Source organism: Protopterus annectens, chromosome 1.part2, assembly GCF_019279795.1.
Source record: "Protopterus annectens isolate FY-2018-M chromosome 1.part2, PAN1.0, whole genome shotgun sequence".
Lineage (NCBI taxonomy): Eukaryota > Metazoa > Chordata > Ceratodontiformes > Protopteridae > Protopterus > Protopterus annectens.
The window spans coordinates 466,961,383-466,986,637 of NC_056727.1; the positions used below are offsets into that span (position 1 = coordinate 466,961,383).

The following is a 25,255-nucleotide window of genomic DNA, read 5'->3' on the forward strand; positions in this document are numbered from 1 at the left end:
AAGAACAGGGATGTTTCATACACCTTGACATCAGTCATCCTCAATTGACTGCCTGGATGATAGGGTCTTAATTCCTATTAGGCACCTGTTTACTGAAGATGTGCAGCAGTTACTAATGGGAGCAAGAAAACATGCTACTAGAAAATCATACATTACAAAATGGAAAATGTTTTCTAGTTGGTGCCAACGGCATAAGCAGCACACATTCAGGGCTAGTTATTCTCTGGTTTTACAATATTTGTGTGATGGCCTTTCTTTTTCCTCTATCAAGGTTCATTTATTTGCCTTTTCATCAGGTCTGCACTTGGATCCTTCTCATGTCAAAAATGATTTTGAGTGCAGTTTTGCATAGGAGGTCTCCAAGAAAACTGGTAGCCCCTCCTCAGGATCTTAATTTTCATAGGTTCATAGGTTCATACTAGGCTATCTGCCCTAGGGCATTTATAAGCCTAGCCAGAGTGTGTTTGGCTTTCGCCACCCATTTTAAATGAATTTGGCTATGCCCTTTTTCGGGGTTAGTATACTGTGCCTCTGTCTAACAGTGACATAGAAGTGATACCCGGGGTAAACCTACTATCTCCCATCCACTCATCAAGATTCCTCTTGAAGAGAGTCAATGAGGGACTCTGCCTAACCTGGACTGGGATTTTATTCCAGAGTGAAGGGAGCCTCTGGGTTATGAATCTGTCCCTCCAGCATGTCCTATTTATTTCAATGCTGAGGTTCAAGTCTCTCGAGCGCGTAGCTCGATGGGATTTGGGTTTTCTGAGGTGCAGCATGTCCATTAATTCCGGGTTAGACATGACTTTATATGTCAGGCACAGATCGCCTCTGAGCAGGCGGTATGCCACTGAGTAGAGCTGGAGTTTCTTTAACTGGGCAGCATATGGCATCTGTTTGAGCCCTTTGATCCTCTTGGTGAGGTACTTTTGGGGTCTTTCCAGTTGCTGCAGGTGTCTGGTAAGGTACATCCCAAAAGGGGCATTGTACTCAATTATGGGCCTGATGAGGGATGAGTAAAGAGGCACGACGACCTCCCCTGATCTAGATGTGAATCCCTTCATAATTAATTGGGCTATATAAAATGTTTTTATAACCACTTTGGCCACGTGGTTGTCAAATGAGAGATTGCTATCAACTTGGGTCCCCAGGTCCCTAATTACTTCTTCCGTACTTAATGGATTACCACCTATGTGGTAATTTGTGGGGACTTTGTTTTTGCCAAAGGGGATGACTATACACATTTTGGCGTTTAGCTTGAGGCCATGGCTCTGGCACCAGCTGTCTGTTTCTATGAGGCCCTTTTGTAGGATGCTTGTGTCGGCTGGAGAGTCGATTATGGTGCCCAGTTTGCAGTCATCTGCAAACATGGTCAGCCACAGTCCTTCCGTGTTAGCCTGTACCTCCGAGAAATATATACTGAACAAGAGAGGTCCCAGGACTGAGCCTTGTGGGACGCCACTTGTAACTGGTTTGGAGTCTGACATGGCTCCAGCAATTCTAACCATGTGGGTTCTGTCCTTGAGCAAGTTTGCAACCCATCTAGTGACATAGGGGTTTATATTTAAGCTGGTGAGCTTATCTATAATGCCTGAGTGGGGTATTGTATCGAAGGCTTTTGCAAGGTCCAGGTAGGCTGTGTGGACCACCTTCCCCTCGTCAATGGCCTTGGTGACTGTTTCAAAGAAATCAACCAGGTTTAAGAGGCAGGATCTGCCTTTAACAAAGCCAAACTGGGTAGGACCCAGTGTCTGTAGGTCCCCAATATCTTTATTTATGAGGTCCATGATGATCCTTTCCATAGCTTTGCAGACCAAGCTAGTCAGGTTTATGGGGCGATAGTTTCCAGGATCTGTTGAGGCACCACCTTTATGGAGAGGGACCACTGTTGCTGTACGCCACTCTTTGGGTACATATCCTGTAGTAAGGCTGAGATTGAACAGTAGTTTTATGTTTGGGTTTAATTCTTTTTGGAGTTCATGTAGGACGCAGCCCGGGACACCGTCTGGTCCCATTGATGCTGTGTTTTTTGCTTTGGAGAGGGCGGCTCTTACCTGAGCATCTGAGATGTCAGGGGAGCAGCACTCTGCTGGGATAGATATTTGCACTTTTGGTGAGGAAGGGGGGGAGAAGTTTGCGCTGAACCTGTCAGCTAGGATGTTGGCAATATCTGTGGGTTCGGTGTATTTTTTGTCATTTTGGACTAATTCTGAGCATATCTGGGAATTCTCACCCAGGTTCCTAACATAACTAAAGAAAGCCTTGTGATTATCCTTAGTGTCCTGTGCAATTATTCTCTCTAAGCTGGCCTTAGACGATTTTATGAGTGCCCATAGTTTTTTGCTAATACTGATCAGAGATGCCTTCCCTTTTTGGGATTTTGCTCTATCATGTAGTAGCTTCCTCCTTCTATCGTATAGTTTGTTTATGGTTGGGGTCCACCAGACAGGACACCTAACTTTGGAGGATTGGGTCTTGGTTTTATTTGGGATTGCATGATCCATGCATTCCTGAAGGTGTTCATAGAATGTGTTTATAAAGGATTCTGCGGTCTGGGCCATATTTTCCACAGGCCCGGGGGCTTTGAAGGATTCCACCTCGGTTTTGAGGAGTGTGAAATTTGCTTTAGAGAAGTTTTCACTGTGGTTTTCTGGGCAGGGGCTGGGGTCGGGATGTGAATATCTAGTGAGATTAGTTTATGGTCTGATCTTACCAGTGAGGGATACACGTCTGGTCTGGAGCATAGATTCCCCATGTTGGTGATGATCAGGTCCAGTATGTTTTCCCCTCTTGTGGGAGTGGCAACAAGTTGTTCCATAGCATTTGAGTTTATAAATTCTAGGAACCTTCGGGCTAGGGTGTTGGAGCTAGAGTAATGCTCCCAGTCTATGTTAGGGTAGTTGAAGTCGCCCAATATAATGGTGTTTGGAGAGACCTTCATATTTTCCAGTGTTCTCAGGAAGGCCGAGTGGGGTTCCTGGGTTTGGGAGGGTGGTCTGTAGCAGGCTATAAACTGGAAGGCAGTTTTACCCACTGTTAGTTGCACATGGATAGTCTCTGATGCTTCGTGCTGTGCCACCAACCTGGAGGTGTGGGTATCTTTGATGAATATTGATACTCCCCCTCCTTTTGTGGTTCGGTCCAAGTTTTGGGGTTGAAAAACATTGTATGAGGTATAACCTGGTAGTGCTGGGGTGCTCTCGGGAGCCTTGAACCAGGTTACTGTTACTGCACAGATATCGATGTTCTCCATGCTAAGGAGAGTTTCGAGTGCATGCATCTTGAGGTTTAGACTTCTGGTGTTGAGTAGCATTACTCTTAGTTTCTTTTCCCTTGTGATACCTATGGAGGTGGGTTTGTCTTTTGAGCCTTGCCTAAAAAAGGCAGTATGGGGGTGGCAAGAGCCTGTGCCAATATCTAAAAGCCCAGGAGTGACAGGTGCAAGCCATCCCTAGCGAAGCATTGTGGCTTGTCGAGCATGTCATCTCAGGCAGACAGGCATTGGATCCCCTTTAAATGACACCAATACTTAAGCCAATTGTTGTAATTGATCATCTTGTCTTCATATTGTGGCATCATTCTTGGTGAGGGTAAGATGCTACTCAAGGTCAGGGTCATACCAGCCTGGGCTACATGCTCAGAGAGCTCCTCTATGTCTCTTTTCATGTAGTCCAGGGAGGTACATCTCAGGTCATTCACACCAGCATGGACAATGACTGAGTCATATTTGTACTTGCCTTGGAGTGACCTGAGTGCTTGTGTTATGTGGCGGATCCTAGCACCTGACAGGCAGCTCACCGTGATCTTCTCCTTGTTCAGCCTGGTGAGCGGGACGTCAATGTGCCTGATGATAGAGTCACCTATTACAAGTGTATCAGGTGTGTTGTTTAGCCTTAAGGGCTGTGACTGTTCGGCACACTGGCTTTGTGAGCTATGTGTTGCATGTGTTTTGTTTTGGGGTAGCGGTTGCTTGGGTGTCTGCGTTGGAGGTCTCTGCTGCTTAGGCAGATTTTTATTTAGAGCCTCCGAGTATGTTTTGTGTGTTTATGTGTTTGGTTTGCTGTCGTGGTAGGTCCATGTGAGACTGGAATTGTAGTGAGTGTGGTTTCCTTCTCCTCCTGACTGGTTACGCCAGTACTGAGTTGAGAGAGCTTAGCCTCCAGTTTGGCTATATGGTTGCATCTCTCACATGTGTTGGAATTTGTTGGGAGGAGGAGAGGGTTGTCTGTGTACATGAGGCAGTTGTAACATTGCCTCAAGATTCCCAGATTCATCAGCTGGACCGGAGAGGAGATTAACAACTGACCTTTGGACATGCTAGAATAGTATTGGGAATTCCTTTATAATTGAAAAAAAGAGCCAATAGGGAACAAAGTACTCAAGGGGAGTTTGTGAGGGTGTAGTGCTTTTAATTTTTTAGTGCTGACTTATATAATTGCTTTAGTGAGCAAGTGCCAGGCTTTAGAGTGGGAATAGGGTGTTTATTATGAGAACTAGATCAGTTCTAAGGGAAAAAGTGAAGAGCAGACTTTGTGGAGCCGAGAATGGTTTAAACCCAATTAAGCGGCGCTGCCCGATGCTGCGCTATGCGCAAAATCGTGCAAAAACCGCGCTAAAGCTTTATACAGGGGGACTTGAAAGAGCTAGAAATTGGCACCAAAATGGCTAATAGACTACCAGATTCTTGTGCTGGGAACACTCCTCCAGGGATAGATAGGCTGCTCCAAGCTCGCCACTCCCACTGGTGAACAAAGAAGCCTCCCTTTATCCAAGAAAGGAAATGGGCAACACAGGAACTTTCCAATAGTCCAGAATACAGCAAAGCCTGTATTTGGACTACTCTAGGTCAGGAAAGATGGGAAACAAGGATAATTTTATTTTTTTCTTTTTTGCAACAAGCAGCAGAAAAATGCAATAAATATGTAACACAGGCTAGCACACTTGAGTGTGTAGCCTCAACAGGTAAATGCAACAAACAGGACAAACTTTAAATTACAAGTGCAAAAGCGCGCTAAAGCTGGCTTTAAAGCAGGGGGTTAGAAAGAGATAGGAAATGGCCCAAAACGGACAATAAGCTACAGGTCACTGGGCTGGAACCACTCCTCAAGGGACAGATAGGCTGCTCAGAGCTCCCCACTCTCACTGGTGAACAAAGAAGCTTCCTCCTATCCAAATAAGGATATGGGCAACACAGGAACTATGACACAGCCCAGAGATCAGCAATACCTGAAGACTGGACTATCTAGTTCAGCAAGGTGGGAAAAATTTTTTTTTTTTTTTTTACAAAGTAGCAGAAATTAGGTTCAGAAACACACTAAATGCTTTATTTCGGCTAGCGCACTTGAGTGTGCAGCCTACCAGTTAAACTAAGCAAAAACAAACTTTAAAAGTGCAGAAATACAGGCAGGAATGCAATAAAACAACTTTGCAGAGCTTATTTAGTTAAAGAAACAGAGAAGTCTATATATACAAAAAAGCAGCTAAAACACACAAACACTTCAGATGCAGTGCAACCTACAGCACTTGAGTTGTAGCAATATTAAGGCAATTCCAGTTATAATAAATGCTCTGAAATATACTATATATTTCCAAAATGTTTGAGAAGCAGTCAGAACACAAGGAGGTTCAGGCAAAAAAAGAAAAATAAATTTTTTTTTTTGAAAGGGAAAAAGGAGAAACAGAAGGCCTTATCAAATGTTCTCTCTGTACTAGGTAGAATGAGCTAATGACACTAGACTGGGAGGAGTGTCACAGATCAGATTTACAGTAGGGGCGGGCAACTGCAAAGCCACCAAGTATAAGAGCAAGACACCAACTGGGCAGGAGGGTGGGGACAATAGCCAACAGCCAGTAGCACTAGAGAAAGCCACAAACAGATAAAGATTTGTAAAGATACAGAATGCTTTTAACTGCAGACAAATCAGTTACTTGTGCAGATTAGTTAATAGCAATAAAATACACTGGAAGACTAAAAAGCAGACAATAAAAGTGCTATATATTAATTGTTAAAAACAATAATCTGTATAAGTAATCAAAAAAAAAACAGGATACTTATATATCTCAGCTAACAGCTGCGGTCAACAACTCTTATCCACTCTGCTCAGTGTGTATAGACAGAAACCCTATCAAAGTTAGGGCTTAAATACCAGAAGAACAACTTTTTTTTTTTTACAAGAACACAAAAGAACCAGCCCCCACTCAGCAGACTATTAACACAATCTAGCCAAGTTAAAGAGAGGCTTCAGCTAGAAACAATAGCCTACAGCCAGTAGCACTAGAGAAAGCCACAAACAGATAAAGATTTGTAAAGATACATTTGTGGTAGTGGAGCTATAACTTGCTTCATTTGAGCAAGCTAAGCAAGCTAACTTGAGGTTCTTAGCATGGAAAACAGTTTTGCTGCTTGATTTTGCCTCTGCAAGAAGGATATCTGAGTTGCAAGCTCTTATGGTGAGTTAACCCTATCTCATTGTCCATCGTGACAGGGTTTCTTTGAGAAGTAATCCTTTTTTATGCCTAAAGTGATATCTGAATTTACTTCAAGCCATACTATTCATCTCCCTATTTTCTTTCCTAAGCCTAAAAATGAGGGAGAAAGGATACTCCCTTCCTTAGATGTCCACAGACAGCTCAGGTTCTATCTTTACAAAGCTATATCTTTCAGATCTTTGGATCATGTGTTTATTTCTTGTGAAGGTTTGAAGAAGGGACAACCTGTGTCAAAACAGACTATTTCCAAATGGTTTTCTAAGGCTATTACCTTTTGCTGTACTCACCATAACAAAACTTTTCAGGCAGGATCCAGTTCCACTCTGCTAGGGCCTTGTATTCATCTATGGCTTTTTAGAAAGGGTTGGATTCCAGCAGTATTATAGAAGCTGCTATTTTGTCCTCTGTACAAACTTTTACAAAGCACTATGAGCTTGACTCCTTCTCTAGGCCCAGATCAGGCTTTGCTCAGATCATTCCCCAGGGGCTCCTGGACTCTTCTCCTTCCACCTTTCAAATGTAGTTAGCTAGGGTAATCTACACATATAGCTAAGGCTTCTGCAGCAGTGATCAATATGATAAACATAGTAGAGTTGTGTAAGTAAACTTAGCATAATAGTAGATGTTCAAATGATTACCGCTGTAGTTGCCACTCCCTCCCTCCATCTCCCTTGTTTTTTGGTGTGCTTTTTATGCCAGTGTGTAGACATTTATTTTTGTTGGTCCTAGCTTTGTCCTTTCATGGCAGGAATGATCTGAATGGGTCTGTGCCCAAACTTGTCTTTTAGTCATCTCAACTCAAGCTGCCTGACAGTTTGGGTGTGTGGATGGTGCCCTGAAGCTTTGTAAGCTGTCAGTCTGTTATATCTTTGGCAGGATATAACCCATATACCTAAGGCTACTTCATCATTCGAACCCTACTGTTATGGTAACCTTGCTTACACAACTGTAATATCCTTTTAGCCTAGTCCATCTGATGTGACAACCATCTCTCCTTTCCCCCTAGTGGCCCTTAGGACCTGAAGGATCTTATTTCCTGAATCAAAGACAGCACAAAGTGAACTTTAGGTTCAGACTTCAGACTTGATCTAAACTAGTTGCGGGGAGCAGGGAATTGTGAGAAGGGAAGATTTTGAAGGGCTTGAGACTGGAGTACTGAATTTGCTGGAGTGGCTCTGAGTGGTTTTCAAGGACAAATATATCATATTGGACAGACTGAGTCAGGTAAATTATTTTAGTGGACACATTTCTAGAGATTCTTTTTATAATATTTTTTTAACGAGGTAAGCACACTGGATGCTAGTGTCCATTTTTAGGGATGGCCTGGGAGCACTGCCTGGTTAAGGGAGTTTCTCAGAGTCACACAGGCAAATGAAGCAGCTCAGTAACAGTTGGAATTTCAATTCTATGCACTAGCTGCCAAATTTTGATCTGTATACACTCAAGATTTATAAATGCATTATCCAAATTACTGTAAAACTGCTGCAAAAAGCATATAATAAAATAATTGTACAGTTTTGCTGGTGGTACCAGCCAAAATGATCTAGCTCTTCAATGTTTATTGCCATTTGCAAATGACTATCTAGCTGAGGTTTTCTGAGACAGGAAATATGATATGCTGGCTGATCAAAGGAAGAAAGCTAAAAAAGGAGAGTTGAAACAGTGCCTGAAAATCAAATGCAATTAAACATGCTGTTATTTCTGAAAAAAAAAGCAGCCACTCCTTCTAAGGATTGTCAAAATTAGCAGTATATCTCTCTATAACCAAGTGACTTAAACTGTGATAAAGTGTGATCTAACAGTAGAGACTATGGCACCACAAGCAAAACAGCAGTGGATTTTTGGCAGGAAGTTGTTTTTATTTATTTTATTTTGCATTTGTTGACCGGGCTAGTCTAACTGGATACATGTCCATTTTCAGTAGAGGCCCCCGGAGTTAAGCTCCTAGCTAGGACAATGAAATTAACACAATAACATCTAAGGATACATGAGACAAATAAATCCTATTAACAGTACCTATTACAGGTTATCACAGTAAAATTTACAGTGCAGAATACAGGCATAACAAAGGATGCAAATACAATCTAAAATTTACAGTGCAGAATACAGGCATAACAAAGGATGCTAATACAATCAAGGTATTCTAGAGATAGTTAGTAAAATAGTTTAATAAGGAAGGAGTTGCTTTTAATGAGTAGATGGTGTAGGAAGAGCAAAGTATTTAGAGACACATAGACTAGTCAGGTTTAGAGCATGGGCATAACCAGTGAGTTTTGAGGAACACTTTCAATTTGTTTTTGAAACAGGATAGTGAGGGAAGTATGGAGAGTTCATTTGGAAGGAGATTCCAGGCTTTTCCGACTATATTAGAAAAAAGGGAGTCACCAGCCTTGTTGTTTGTTTTAGTGGTATGTACTAGAAGTTTCTGAGAAGACCTTAAGGATTCCAGGTTTTTATAGGGAGTGATTAGTGTGGAAAGAATAGGTGTTTTGGAAGGTTTGTAAAGAGTGTTGTTGGCTATAGTTAGTTGATGGAATTTAATGAGATTTTGTAGTTCAAGTCATCTTAGCTGCTTTAAATTAAGGCAGTGATGGGTTCTAAATGGGTTGCTTGTTACAAATCTGGCAATGTTATTGTAGGACATTTCCAATTTGCTAAGATTATTTTTAGATAGGTTAGTAAAAATAGATGAGGCATAAAGAAGAGAAGAGATTAGATGAGCGGGTGCTATTGTGGTTCAAGCTGAAGGTAGGAGAAAGGATTTTATCCTATAGAGAGAGCCTAGCTTTTTGTTTACAGTTTTTATAGTATTGTTAATATGGATATCAAAGTTCAGATTATTGTCTATGGTGACAACTAATAGTATGGTGGTTGGTTCAGGGGATATAATAGTTTTATTGGTAGAGTTAACTGAGAAATCCAATGGGGGGATTTCTTAGTAGGAGAGAAAAGGAGTTGTTTAGTCTTTTTGGGGTTTAAGAGAAGGCCTTTATGTGTGAATCATTGCTCAACTGTGTTAAATACTTGTTGGTGAAGATAGAGAAGTTCAGAAGAGGAGGGGGCTGAGCATATCAGTGTAGAGTCATCCGCATATTGTATGCATGTAGCTTGGGGGATGGCTAGGTGAAGGTCATTGATGAATATGGAAAAAAGTAGAGGTCCAAGGATGGACCCTTGAGGGACACTGAGGCTGACGGGCAGGTGAGTAGAGAGAGACTTGTGCCAAAGTACGGCCTGTTGTCTTTTATCAAGGTAGGACTGGAACCACTTTATGGAGGATGTATCAAGAGACAGGGATTTCAGTATTATGATGAGCATTTGGTGATTTACCATGTCAAAAGCTTTAGACAGGTCAAGAAATAGGGCTGAAGAGAGTTTGTTTACATTGCGGTTTTTGTTGATACAATCTGTGAAGGAAAGAAGGGCAGTAGTAGTGCTATGTGAAGGTCTAAAACCATGCTGACAGTTGGCTAGTAAGTTATTTTGTATTAGATGGTTAAGTAATTGTCTATGAATGCATTTTTCCATGATCTTTGCCAGAGGTGAGAGGAGGGCAATGGGGCGGTAATTGGAGAGCTCAGTGGATTGTCCTCCTTTGTGGAGGGGCATAATATGGGAAATTTTCCATAAACTGGGGATAAAACTTTCAGTAATAGTTCTATTGATCAGGATAGAAATGGGATAGGCAATAGCTTTGGCGGATTGTTGTAGGAATTCAGCAGGTAGTTGGTCTTCTGAGGGGGAGCATGGTTTCAGTTTCTGTAGAAGGGTTAGAATATATGATGTTGGGATGGGTTGAAAATGAAAAGTAGGGGGTGAGGTTGATTCATTGGAAGGTAGAGTGAAGTTGTTAGGTGATAGTTGACTAGCTAGTGTTTGTATAGCATCAGTAAAAAAGGTATTAAAAGCATTAGCTGTATTCATTGGTGTTTTGTGTTCAGTGTTTTGAGGGTTTGAAGTAGTGGATTGCCCTGGATGGAGTAGTTGGATGATACTAGACCAAAATTTCTGTGGCTTGTTTTGACTAGCTTGTTGGGATTGGAGGTAGTAGTTTTTTTGTCAGATATTATAACTTTCTTAGTTTCATTTCTTAGTTGTCTAAATGTTTGTTGGTCTATAGGGTTTTTTGTTTTCCTCCATTTCTCCCAATGTTTGTTTCTAACATTGATTTTATGTTTGGTTTCTTTAGAGAGCCATGGAGCATGTTTGGTTTTAGTTCTAGTTAGTCTGGTTGGGGCATGGTGGTTGAGGATGGCAAGGAAGTTGGAGTTAAAGTAACTAACGGCTTCATCTAAAGGAAGGTTTTTTAAGGGTGACCATTTGCATGCTCTTAATTCCATCTGGAAAAGTTCAGGGTTAAAGTACTTTTTAGACCTGATGTTTTTAATGGATGTTGGGGAGGGAAAGTCGATTTTATGTTTGATGATATAGGTAAGAGAGTGGTCACTTAAATCATCAGGGAGGGTTCCTGAGTCATAAATGTGAGGATGATGGTTAATGAGGATCCAGTCTAATAAGCTTGATTTCTTGTTAGATTTATTTATCCTGGTAGGGGAGGTAATGGTTTGGGAATACCCATATAGGTTAATATGGCTTGAAGGGAGGCTGCTGCAGAAGCTGGTCCAGTCAATATTTGTGTCACCTAGGATAATGGTTTCTTGAGGCAGGTTTTGGGAAAGACAGCAAAGTAGATTTTCCATTGTTGCTGTGTTATTACCAGGAGGTAGATATATACAGATAATATAGATGGATTTGGCATTGTTAAGAAGAAGTTTGGAGATAAGAATTTCTGCATTGGAGTCTAAAGGTGGTTTGCAGTTATGAGTGGTTAATTGTAAGCTAGGTTTATATAGGATAGCAACCCCTCCACCTTTCTTGGATGTTGTTTCCTATGAATACAAGATCATGTCTGCATGTCTGTCCCCATGAAGCCATTCATGATTAGAAAAACATTTAAAATTAGTATTAAGTTGTTATTGTGCTGCTGACAGGTTTGTACTATGTAGAACTTCATGGATGAGTTAGAATGTATATACATACATACATTGACACACACACACACACACACATATATATATATATATATATATATATATATATATATGTATATTATATATATATATATATATATATATATATATATATATATATATATATATATTTTTACTTTCTGCCTGTAGTGGTCTATTACTCCATTATTTCATGTATTTACTTTTATTCGTTAGTGTCCCCACTTGCATATTAGTTTATATTTTCTCAATTTTATTTTGTAGGAAAAAGATTTCTGCATTATTACAGTTCCCCGCCTTGTTCCTGAGTTTCCATTGTTACAGACTTTTGTCAGAGTTGGTCCACGAAGCTGCAGTACCTTATCTCAAGAACTTTATGTCTTCCATCGTTCTGGACTACTGCAGTAAGTATAGTATTGTTCTTATGAATATTAAGTTTATCTATGTGTGTTTTACAATCACTTTTATAACTGGTGTTTTTCAAGATATAAATAGATAAAGTGTGTGTGTGTGTGTGTGTGTGTGTGTGTGTGTGTGTGTGTGTGTGTGTGTGTGTGTGTGTGTGTGTGTGTGTGTGTCTGTGTATGTGTGTGTGTCTGTGTCTGTCTGTGTGTAAATTTTATGTATAGAATACTAGTCTCTTTCAACAAATACAAGTCTCTAAAATCCAAAACATAGATTTTTTACAAAGTTTTGTTCATTGTGGAATTTTGTTTTCCTTTCAGTACAATTTCAGTATTCCTTCATATTGATCTTCTTCCTAATTTGGACAGTAAAACAAACAATACTTAAGCACAGCAGTATTTTCCTTTCAACAAATTTTGCCATAGCAGGTAGGGATAAATTCAGTAGTTACTCCTTTGTAGGACAATAATTTCTATCCCTCTTCCAGGTTTCAGGAACATCTTCTAGACTGCCTGCTTGCCTGCTAGCCTGTGACTGAGAAACTCTGCATGTTCCTTCCAAGACATACAATGCCAACCAAATGTATGACACAACACTAAAATAAACATTGAGCTTTCCAAATTCAGTACTCCCTATGCCACTGTGTATATAGGTCTACTTTGGAAGCTTGAAGTTTCAAACCTTTGAACTTCATAAGTTCGAGACTATAATAGCGAAGTTTTAAAACTTTGAGAGGTTTAAATGGAGATTGCAGTACAACATGGAATGGGAAATTTACCATTCTCTTCACTGTAGTGCGATCTTGGAGTTGGTATGTTTAATTAGCATGGGGTGTGGAGGGTTCAGGGGGGGGCTTACCCCCTGCATAAGCGTAAATTTTTTTTTATTTTTTATGCTTTTTATTGAAGAATTGAACTTTCAAAACTTTGATGTTATGGTTTCGACCTATGGTCTAGCTTCCAAAGAAACCATAACATCAAAGTTTTGAAAGTTCGAAACTTCAATAAAAAAACATAAAAATAAACATTATATATATAGTTACAGTCTGAAATATTGATCGCTCACGAGCAAATGTTTTTTTCAGGCTGTAAATAACAGTATACACTCATGAGCAAATGTTTTCAATGGCGTTTTAGCCTCCAGCATTTTGTATGATATCCTGGTGCACAGTTGGTATATGTAATTAGAAGGGGGTATGGATCTTTTTAGATTTTAGATGATCATTCTTTTAATGGTCAGTATTCTGAATGTTGATTTTTTGATGATATCCTCATAGATATATATGGACTGCGGTGGTGGTGCTGCGGTAGCATTGTCACCTCATGGCAAGACGTTGTCCCATTCGATTCTCAGCTAGAGCATCTTCTGTGTGGAGGCATACATGAATGACGTGCCTTTGTTGAAGGTTTTGCGTCAGGGCTGGTAACCCGGTACATAAAAATCCACTACCAATCATTAGCGGACCGGAGTTCTGCTGTGGCGAACCCTAACTGGGAAAAGCCGAAAGACACAAACAAAGAAATCCTCATAGATATATATATATATATATATATATATATATATATATGTGTGTGTGTTATTTATACACACCCACATATAACATTTATATTTTTCTGACACATACGCATATATTCTAACCTTTTTTTACCTAAATTAAGGGGTATAATAAACACAAAGATTGTCACCAGTCCACCTGCATAATTAAGCATTCGTCAATACCGAAAGCATCTTTCCTTATCATTCCTGGTAGAACCTAGTTTACACTGAACACAACTACCCTACAGTTAGATGCCTAAGCACCACAAATTAGCCACCCAAAAATACTGGCAATATCCTTAAATCTAACAATAATAATTGCAATAAGCAATATACTAAGGAAGAAAACCAGCATATAAAAATGTAGATAAACAGTGACTGGTGTACCCCCCCCCCCCCCGCACACAGAAGTCTGAAATCAGTATACATACGGTATATAATCACAGCCTTTACCCTCTTACTAGCAAACACTAAAAACATATTAAAACTGTAGAATATTGTAAAATATTAAATAAAAATATTCACCTAATCACAAAAGTGTAATGATTTCTGAACTTGAAAGAAATCCCATGTTACACAGGAAAGAGATGACCATCCAAGTACAGGTAATAAACACAAATGACTGAATAATAATAAAAAATTTAAACAAACACTAACCCTATTAAGAAAGAACTGAGGATCTCACACTAAAAATAAGACATTCTGTCAAGCTACCATGCAGAATTTTGGTAATGGGCAACCTTAGTAAGAATGTGGTTATAAAACTGAATAATTAATAGCACAAGATTCATTGCTGGTTTATACCACTGTATGAATCTGGGTAGATTAGCGTGGATGAATCTAAAAAAATAAATATTAAATCCTACCATCTCACCTTTGTAGTTAGACTATTACACAAAAATTATGGTATAACTTGACAGAATTACTAACTAGGCATTAACCAAATAAAAACTTGGAGTCTATATGTTCAGTCATCGAATGAAAAAAATCACCAAATGGCATTACATCAAAAATGCCATTCAGGGAAAATCCACATGTGGGAATTCCCCTACTAATTATATGTATCAACTCTGAGATTACACTACAGTGGGGAAAGGGCAAATTTCTTCATATCAACTATAATGTGATCTTACTTGAACAGCTCAATGAACAGCATATTCAGGGAAACATGCCATTTGATCCATTTTCCATTCGATGACTGAACATATACCCAAAAATTTGGAGACTTCCACTGAGCAAATATTAAAAGTACCTAAAAGGTCTTTCAAGACAGGGGATACATTGATGCTTATTATATTGGAATAACTTTCTACACACAATAGAAACACAGAAAATCCATATAAATATATGTAAGCTATGCAAAATAACCTTTTTAGAACAACACCATACTCCAGATGAGGAGTTATATAACAGTAGTATTCGCTGAGCTACAGTATACAAGATTAATTTAATCATTCTTTTTTTCTTTCATTTGAAGATCTTTGGTCAGAGCTAGAACCTATTCCAGCATGCACTGGTTTAATACTGGATGGGATGTGAACCCATTGCAAGATGTGCATGTGAGCACACACACACCCACATCACATACAAATAACATACACACACCTTCAAGCAATTTGAAGGATTTCCTGTTCACCTATGTTATGTCTTTGGAACATGGAAGGAGACCAGAGTGTTTGGCAAATGCTGAAGATGATATAATGACTGCATATAGACTACATTGAAGTCACGCCATCCTGGAGCCAAGGTGGAAAACTGAATACTTTGAGACAGCTATGCTAACCACTGCTCCCCTATGCGAACCAGTACACAGCACTTGTTAATCAAAAATGATATGAACCTGATCCTATTCACAATGTTATATATATTTAAAGGCTTAGCCACCATGATCACACTTTTTCACATACTTTGCAGAATGGGAATTGAAAGCACCAATATCTCTTCTTTTGATACATTTTATAAACCCTTAAGCTGAAAAAACACCAATTATAGGATATAAATATACCAGAGTGATGATGGGATACTGATCAGAAGACTGCACTCACAGCCTTCCATCCAGCATGCTGTATTTAAAATCTATGTCTATAGGCCTCAACCAGTGCAGAACTCCACCTCTGCACCAGTGTTACTTCATCTACTTTATCTCCATATCTTGTCCCATCTGGGCTGGTGAGTCAATATCTCCAGGGTCTTCCTTTTTCCTATTGCTCAGATGAGGAACATACGTCTTGGTTTTGCTCTAGAAGGCTACTCTGTCTTTTTCTTAGATAGCATCAATGATCATTTATTGCCTCATTATTAGCTAGATATACAGAGAATTCCTTGTTATCTGGGAGAATGTTCCTAGAATATAAACTTCAACAAAATGCACTAGCCTATTTATAGACTTAGCATGCTGCAATATATATATATATATATATATATATATATATATATATATATATATATATATATATATATATATATATATATATATACAGAGAGAGAGAGCAACATCTGTGCAAGAAAAAAAAAACATTTTCCTTAGCAAAATATAAGTTGTTTTGTTCATTAGTTTTAAGCAAATCTTCAGGGCATAAAAAGAATGGAAAAGGAAAGCCAGCACAGAACTGCCTATACAGAAAAAAGAGAGATTCACTAATGCAACATCTGAAAAGGGCAATTTAGAAAGTGCAGGCTGCCAGGTAGAACAGGGCTTAGGTCATTAATTACAGAGGGGAGTGGAAGGGAGAAAAACTTAAGGTGCATAGGGTTAGTGGAGGCTATCTTTGATTCTAGTGCTGCAGAAGAGCCAACAGCAGACTATTAAGTACAGACCAAGCAGAGAGGAGACATTTTGAACAGACCATGACTAAGACTACATATAAAAATGAACAAGTAAACTCCCCTTACACTGAGTTAAGATGTTTGGGTCTGTAAGCTTTTGCATGGCTGCTTGTTATATTTATTATGCTACATTTATGACTCTGTAGTCTTTTGTGGGATGCAGTCCATGAGTCATCTGGAAGATAACAACAACAATACTTGGATTAACCATTGAGGGAAAAAGAAGAAGATCCTATATAAAAAATTAAGGAGGCAAACAGGACAGGACAAAACAGCACTAGTCTGGAAAAGACATGATATATATGTAGACTGTGAGAGCTAAAGGAAGAGACCTAAGGCCACCAGTGTGAATATTTAAAAAAAAATAAAATAAAAAAAAAAAAATATATATATATATATATATATATATATATATATATTTATATATGGGTCTACTTTAAAACATTGAAATTTCATAACATTGAAATTCAAAACATTGAGACCATAACATCGAAAATGCAAAACACTGAAAACCCAAAACAACAAAACCTCAGAACACTGAAACTTTGCTTTATAAGATTGAAAACTGCAACACCCATGTAAATAATATCCCCTCCAGCTATAACAACACCAAACTAACAAACACACATTTTACTGTGTTTCTTGCAACCCCACACCCCCCCGTAAATTAAATATACCAATATACCAACTTCACGATCGTACTACAGTGGAAAAAAGTTAATTTCCTAACCCCACTGTAACATGATCATCGTACAGAACGTAAACATATGGATGTGTTGCTTTCATGGAAGTTAAGTTAGTGTTTTGAGAAGTGCTGGGAGAAGTGAGTAGGGGAAAAAGTGTTTATTTTGCCAATCTATAGGTGTTTTTAGGGCATACAGGTAAGTGATTTAGACATTGTTTACATTCTGTATGGTGATTGTGACACAGTGAGGTCAGGAAATTAACTTTTTTTCCACTGTAGTGCAATCTTGGAATTGGTATATTTAATTTACGGGGGGGTGGGTGGCAGGCACAGCTCCCCACATGGGGGTGCAGGGAGGCTTGCCCCCCCTTCAGAAATGTAGTAAAATTGTGTTTGTTAATTTGGTGGTGTTATAGGTGGAGGGGATGTTACTTACATGTGCGTTGTATTTTTCAATGTTATGATCCACACTTTCAGTGTTCTGAGTTTTCATTGTTTTGGGATTTCGATGTTATGGTCTCAGTGTTTTGAATTTCAATGTTATGAAATTTCAATGTTTTAAACTAGACCCATATATATATATATATATATATATATATATATATATATATATATATATATATATATACATAAGTTGTTTAAGGAGATAACGGAGTAGTAATGTTTTGGGTAAGTGGATCAGCTGGACTGTGGCATTTTAAAGTGTTTGGCAAAGGCAAAAGAATCAACAGAGAAAGTAAAGAAAGGGGGGGGCGTCAATATAGCAGGTGGCATGGAAATCACTTGGCTGGTACAGAGGAAGAAATACATTGGTAAGATTTATAAGAAGTCCAAAACTGAAACAAACAAAGCTGTAATGCCCTGACACTCTGGAAAAGACTGTTGAACTACAAAGATTAAAAAAGATGTTTCTTATTTAAAAAGGGGCAAGAAATAAATAATGTATGTAATGTTGCTTAGGTTATATTATATTATATATATATATATATATATATATATATATATATATATATCTATGTGTGTGTGTGTGTGTGTGTGAAGCATAATGATTGTTAATTTTAACTTGTTAATACAGTTTGATTACTTTTATATAAGTGTAAATGTGCCTATGTCACAAGTGATAAAGATGTTTAAAAAAACATGACCTGACCAGTATTTACAATTGATGGATTTGCAGTCAGTGGTAAGCACCTTCATCTGTAACTACAGACTTTATCAAATTAGGTACAAAAACCTCGAGCTTTATCTGGTGTAGATTTAAAATAAAATAGAAGCCAACATATACTAAATAAAAAAAAAAAAGATCATGTTAAAATGAAAAGGACAAACAAACAATGCACCCCTGTTTCTTGGTAAAAAAATTTTATTATCACAAAATACAAGAACTACATTATTAACATAAACTCCTAACTTATGGTCTAAGTAATTACAGATAGAACACCATTTGCACTTTAACTGCACTGTTTCCTGCCCTGAAAAGTAGCTATTTACTATTCTATCAGCTGTACTAGGGGAATTTCTATATGACATTTTTCATTGTAAGTTAGATAAAATTTTATCTGAACTAATAAGATACCAATATTTTTTTTCAAAATACTACAATCCCTTTCTATAAAAGGAGCATATCTGGTAACAAAGTATACTTCATCAAGGGACTGACTCAAAGCCAGTTTTCTGGGTCCAAAATTTCGACCCCCTCTGTTCCATTTTTATCAGTCTATCCTAAGATGAGTTTAGTTGTTCTTCTCAATAACTCCTCCTCAAAAACCTATGTGCCACCTCCTCCGCTACTTTCTCAAATTCATTTTCGTTTGAACATAAAGTTTTGGCCATAAAAGAATCACAATATGGTAAAGACTGAATCCAGTAGGCTGGTTAGGCACTATTCTCATGTAAGAAAGTATTTGCTGAGGATGATATTCTAAATAAAGTAGTACAAATCTTACCTTCAGTCACATAAATGTTAAGATGTAAGTAATAAATATTAATAATAATGTTTGTATATTTCATGTGAAGGACAAGCCAAAACCATTATCTTTCTGTAACCTTTCAAAAATACCTTAAGAAATCAACTGGATCTCCCTTTGCTATAAAAAACAAATCATCCCCCCCCCCCCACACACACACACACTTGTGAAACTATGGGCCTCCAAGAAGGATTTAAACTGTTTTTATGAATCTGGTAATCTAGGGTTCAAAAGATTTAATGTACTAACCATATCAGATACTAGATTCTTTCCCACTAAATTCTAAACCAATTTAATAAGATGTTGTTGTACTTCATTTAATGGATTACCCACTACCAAAGAATATTCTTCTCTACTATTAAGCAAATCTAAAAATACACTAATATATTTATCCTTTGATATTACTGCAATATTTCCAATTTTATCAGCTGGTTTAATAATTATGGTAGAATATCTGGACATTGATATTTGCCATTTGTCCTTTGACAAATTATGTTTAATATAAATTTTTTTATATTCTAAAATATACTCCATTATCTCCGTTTTCACAAAATTATAAAAACATAGCTGTTTTATTATTGTAAGGGGAAATAATCTTCTTCTGTCTCAAGGCAGTCTTGTTTATAGGTTTGTGCTGGACTAACTACCACTAGGGCATTTTTAAGCCTAGCCATACATCCCATATCTCTGACAAGTGTTAAGTGTAAGCAGTGGCTAGGGAGATGAAACATTTAAAAGCAGAGGCTTGGTGGAGGAACCATGTACAAACTGCCTGTGTCTGTTAATGACATAGGTGCCAAACCAGAGATACATTTCCTTTTCCCCATTCAGTTGTCCAAGTTGCACTTGATTTGAGTTAGGGAGGAACTCTGCTTCACATGGATATAGAGCCTGTTCCCCAGAAGGGGTAGGTTCATAGGTTCATAGGTTAGTACTAGTCTAACTGTCCTTGCGAGTCTCTGGGATACATACCTGTCTGTCCAGCAGGTCCTATTTATTATATATACTATTTAAGTCTTTAGAATGAGTAATTCGTGTGTTTGTTTTGTGGATATACAGCACATCCATCAGGGCAGAATCCGACAATGCCTTGTATGCCAGGCATAGATCGCCCCTCATTAGCCTGTAGGAGACAGAATACAGGGATAGAGCCTGGAGGTGGTCAGTGTAGGATATGTTACTTATGGCCTATATTCTTTTTGTGAGGATCCTATGTGGACATTCCAATTGTTGTGTGTGCCTGATTAGGCATATGCCGAAGGGAGCATTGTATTTAATGACAGGTCTGATGAATGCTGAATACAGTGGAACATTGGCGTCCTTGGACCTAGTACCTTTGTGTATAAGTTTTACAACATAGAATGATTTCTTTACTACTGTAGACATGTGATGCTCAAAGACTAGATTACTGTCTATGTTTATCCCTCAAATCACTGACTACTGGGTCAACTGTTAGGGGTGCATTGTCAGTATGATAGATTATGCGTGCCCACTCTGGTTTAGGAAATCCAAATCTTTTAGTTTGGCTTTAGGACAGATTCAAAATTGTTTTCCTAAAAGGACTGATTCCATTGGTAGTATGTCTTATTTAGATAGAGTCAATATTAAAACTGTAAAAGCATTGCCCTATTGGAGATGGAGGGGATATAAAATTATGGTGTTCATCTGTAACAATGTTCCATTTATTTTTGAATGCCTAGTTTTACAAATCTCTATGGTATATGGATTTAAAAGTTTTCTGAAACCATGCAAAATAAATAAAATTACAAGTAATTTGTTTTGCAACATCGTAGTTAAACATTGAAATAAGCTAATGGGTAAGGTTAAAGTCTTTGACACAGTGGACAATTTTAAGACAAGACTAGGTAATTATTGGGGTGATGATAACATGCATGGGGATTATAGCTGTGCAAGTATGAATTACTCTCCTTGCTTATATCCTAATCTTGAGCTCCCAGTTCTGTAGTGGACCATAGGATAGCATTACTTTATTGACAATTGTTTTCATCTGAAAGCATGATAATGAAGAGCTGGGGACCTTCTTTGAGTATATTAGCAACTCAACAGAGTTTTTGAAATTTGCGTTGCACAGAGACTCTGAAAAGGCTGTGTTTTTGTACAAGGCACTAGACAAGAAACTTGGTAGAACTTGCCGCCACCAAGAGCTCACTGTGGCAAATAACTGCCTGTATACATGCTGCATGCATCCTAGGCATAACATAGCAAATGCCATCAATGTCTAGGGACTTATGATCACCTTATCCACTCCAGAACTACTCTCTGCCAATAAAAAACATTCAAAATTGACCTCTTTGGTTCATTCCCATAAGACAAGAACAATTGGAAGGATGGCAGCCTCCATACGTTGGTTGGCAATGGTGCTAACAGGGCATTAAAGCGAGGGTGAGCTATGATGATAATCCACAGTTTTGATTTCCAGACAAATTAGGCACATCCTTGAAATGAATACAAAGGTCATCCTGGGGAACAACACCCTCCACATTATCCTAAGGGACCACCTTTTATTAGTTAACAAGATACTCAGCAACATCAGGGACTATATGTGACAAAAGAGCATATCCATTCCTTTAGCTGTCAATGACCAAGCTCTAATTTCCCAATTGCATCAGGACACTGCTGATTAAATGACATTCTCAAAAAGTCTCACTCTAGCCTAATGAAGTCTGAGGGAATCAAACCCTGCATACAGGATACAGCTCATTAACACCTTAAAGCCTTAACCCTCTGTGCTAACTGCCAGACAGTCAGTGGCAGGGACAATTTCACTTGCCTTGATAATAACCAGACCTATAATGCTGTAACCAGGTGCAACTGGTAGTCCACATAGAGCTATTTATATGGTACAGTGTTCCCACTGTTGCACTTTCTGTTTGGGAAAAACTTATAGAAGTCCATACAAAAAGATACACAAGTATCAGTATGCACATAGGAGACATATGCCTGATGATGATGTTTAATACAGAGGCGGTCTAATTTGTCCACTCTTTGACTGTTATTTTTTTCCATGTTCTCCAAGTTTTCCATTTGGGATGATTATAATTCATTTTTGGAAAAAAAGGAGTTATGCTGACAGTCCTTCTCCCTATGATGCATTGTCCATCCAGACTGATAAGATGGCAGTGATATGGTACATCAGCGAGCAAGGAGGAACCCATTCCTATCTCCTCTCCTGAGAAGTCATGCAACTGTTGGAATGGTCCATCTCTTCTCATCACTTTCTAATAGGAGCACACTCACCCTGGGGACATCCAGCATGATGCAGACAGCTTGAGCAGACACATTCATTTTGCCCTCTTGTGAACAGCCTCTCAGCAGAACTTTTTTGCATATGAAGATAGCCTTATTGCAGTCTGTTTCTCCATCCAACACCAAATGCAACAAGTTTTTCTCCATCGTCCCAAAAGAGAAATATCCTCCAAGAGATACATTCACCTATGTTTGACCCTTTGGGCTCCTTTATTCATTTCCCCATTATCACTCATACCAAGATATCCATAGAAAGCCAGGGTGTGCGATGCCAGGGTTATTTTCTTAGCCCCATTCTGGCTGACAGCAGATTTGGTTCCCTGCACTTTTGCATCATTTAAGAAAAAATGTCCCTTCTTCTTCCACAGCACCCCCAGCTGCTGTCATATGCATCCAGTCAGTCTCACACAGGCATTCAGACCTCAAAGTTAATCACTTGTTTTGTCCAATTCCAGTGATTGTCAGGTACCCCCACAAGTGATAGATTTGATTAAAGCAACCCTTAGTAACCACTGACCAGGAAATGTATAGAGGCAAATAGATGAAGTTTTCTTTATGGCCAAACAAACAAAATGTTGACCCCTTTTTGGCCTCAGTTGTTCAAGTACTGAACTTTATGTCAGAACTTTCTCATAAGGGGCTAGCTACTCCTCCACTGACATTTCTCTAGCAGCAATTTCTTCCTACAATCAGTGGTTTACATTGTCCTCATTAGCCTCCAACAAACTGTGCAAGACATTCCTTACGGGAAATGTTCGTTCTAATCCCCCACACCATCCTTCTCCACCATGGGATTTGAATTTTGTTTTGGAAAGGTTAACCTTCATTTGAGTCACCTAGAAGTTCATAGGTTCATGGGTAAGTAACAGGCTTGCTACCCTTGTGGGACATTTTCAGCCTAGCCAGTTTCCCTTTTTGTGCTCAAATTAACCTATCCAATTTGGTCACATATTGACCTTATCCATCCCATGGTTAATAAGTATATATTACCCATAATGAGAATATCTGGGATCATACCATAGATAATTTGAGGGGACCTATGCAGAGGATAAATCATTTAGGAGATGCCTCTGTCCATTAGTAGTACAGGAGGCAGTCCTGGGGTAAATTTTCTGTTTCCCATCCATAGATCCATAGATTGCTGTTGAATATGGACAGGGATAAAGTGTGTTTAATGTGGATGGGGAGCCTGTTCCAGAGCAGTGGTATACCTGTCCCTCCAAACGTTCTGTTGATGTTGCAGAAAAAGTTGATATCCCTAAACTAAGTATTTCTGATGCCATTGGCCTTACTGATGAGCAGTAAATCCATCAGTATTGGGTGAGAAGATGCCTTGTATGCTAGACACAGGTCACCTCTTTCAGTTTGTAGGATACCAAATATAGTAACAGGACTTTGAGCCAGTTCATGTACTACATGTTGCTTAAGCCTTGTATCATTTTAGTAAGGTACGTCTGTGGGCATTCCAGTTGTTGCATGTGTCTGGACAGATACATGAAAAATGGGGCATTATATTCAATGACTGGCTTAATGAATGCTGAATTAAGGGGGCAGTGACATCCCTAGACCTAGGCACAATCCCTTTATTTATAAGCTGTGCAATATAGAAGGACTTTCTTACAACAGTGGGCACAGCTGACGTTAAATTCCTATCTTGGAAGACCCAATTCTAGTGTCCATTATGTCAGCTAGAGGGGTCTCAGCGATGCATGCATTGTCCTGTAAATTCCCATAGATTGTATTTCATAGGGACAAGGTGTCTCTTACAACTGACTCTTCATTTATGCATAACGTTGCTACACAAGTTAATGTAAATTAATCCATACACTTACTTGTGTTTTCCCAATTGCCTCATGTACACAGACAACCATCTACTGCTACCACCTAGGAACACAATTTGTATGAGACGCAATTACATAAAGAAGCTAGAGTCTATGTGTCTGCCTCACAAGCCAGTATATCTGGCACTGAGAAGGTTGTCAACACAATCACAACACCTCAAACACTAACCACAACTACACAACACACAGCCACATATGCAGAGGTTCCCAACAAAAACAAACCCTAACAAAGGAGACCTCAGAGGCAAAAACACATGAGAATTCCACAACGCTCCACACCACATGCCATGCATAGTCCACACACCAGTGTCTCGCAACCACTAAGGCCTAACCATAAACCCAACATATTAGTCATAGGAGACTCCATTGTGAGACACACAGATGTGCTTCTCACCAGGATGGATAAGGAGAAAGTCACTGTTATTTGTTTGTCAGTTGCCAGAATCCACCATATCATACATGCACTCAAGTCTCTCAACAACAGGTACTGTTATGACTCTGTCATAGTCCATGTTTGAGTGAACGACTTGAGACGTACCTCACTGGACTATATGAAGAGAGACATGACTGAGGTCACTGAATATGTGTCCCAGGCAGGTATGTCCTAGCCTTAAGCAGCATTCTATCATCACTCAAAATAATACCTCAATACAAACAGAAAATGATTGACTTTAACAATTGGCTTAGTTTCTGGTGTCATTCCAGGGCAATCCAGTGCCTGACAGCTGGGGAAGATATCACTGACAGACCATGATGCTTTGCTGGAGATGGCCTGCATCTGTCTCATTTGGGCTTCAAGCTTCTGCCAAAGGCCCTTGCCTCCCCCATAGTGCCTTTTTTAGGAAAAGTCATGAGGCTGATACTATCAACATAAAAATTTCAACAAAACGTAAATTAACGCTAGGAGTCTAAACATGAAACTGCACTCATTGCAAGCATTCTTAACTCGGGAAGATGCTGACATTTGTGCAGTCACAGAAATCTGGTTCAAAGATGCGGAGAGCACCCCAGCCTTACCTGGTTACTCATCCTATCATACATTCAGACCCCAAAATGTGGGCAGCAAAGCCAAAGGAGGTGGAGTTTCAATATATATTAAAGTGACATACATACCTCCAGGCTGGTCAAACAGTATGACACACAGGAGAGACTCCAGGTGCAGTTAACCATTGACAAGACCCCTGTTCAAATTATAGCTAGCTACAGGCTCCCAAATTTGACTCAAGATGC

General features: G+C 38.9%; 1 protein-coding gene across 1 annotated transcript in view; it reads left to right on the forward strand.

Moving 5' to 3' along the window:
• CFAP61 (cilia and flagella associated protein 61) overlaps positions 1-25,255 on the forward strand; it is a 4,145,169-nt gene that overhangs the window by 1,919,002 nt on the left and 2,200,912 nt on the right. The window contains exon 13 of the mRNA XM_044057082.1: positions 11,763-11,902. Within this exon, the coding sequence (XP_043913017.1) occupies positions 11,763-11,902 (140 nt within the window). The remainder of the gene's footprint in view (positions 1-11,762; positions 11,903-25,255) is intronic.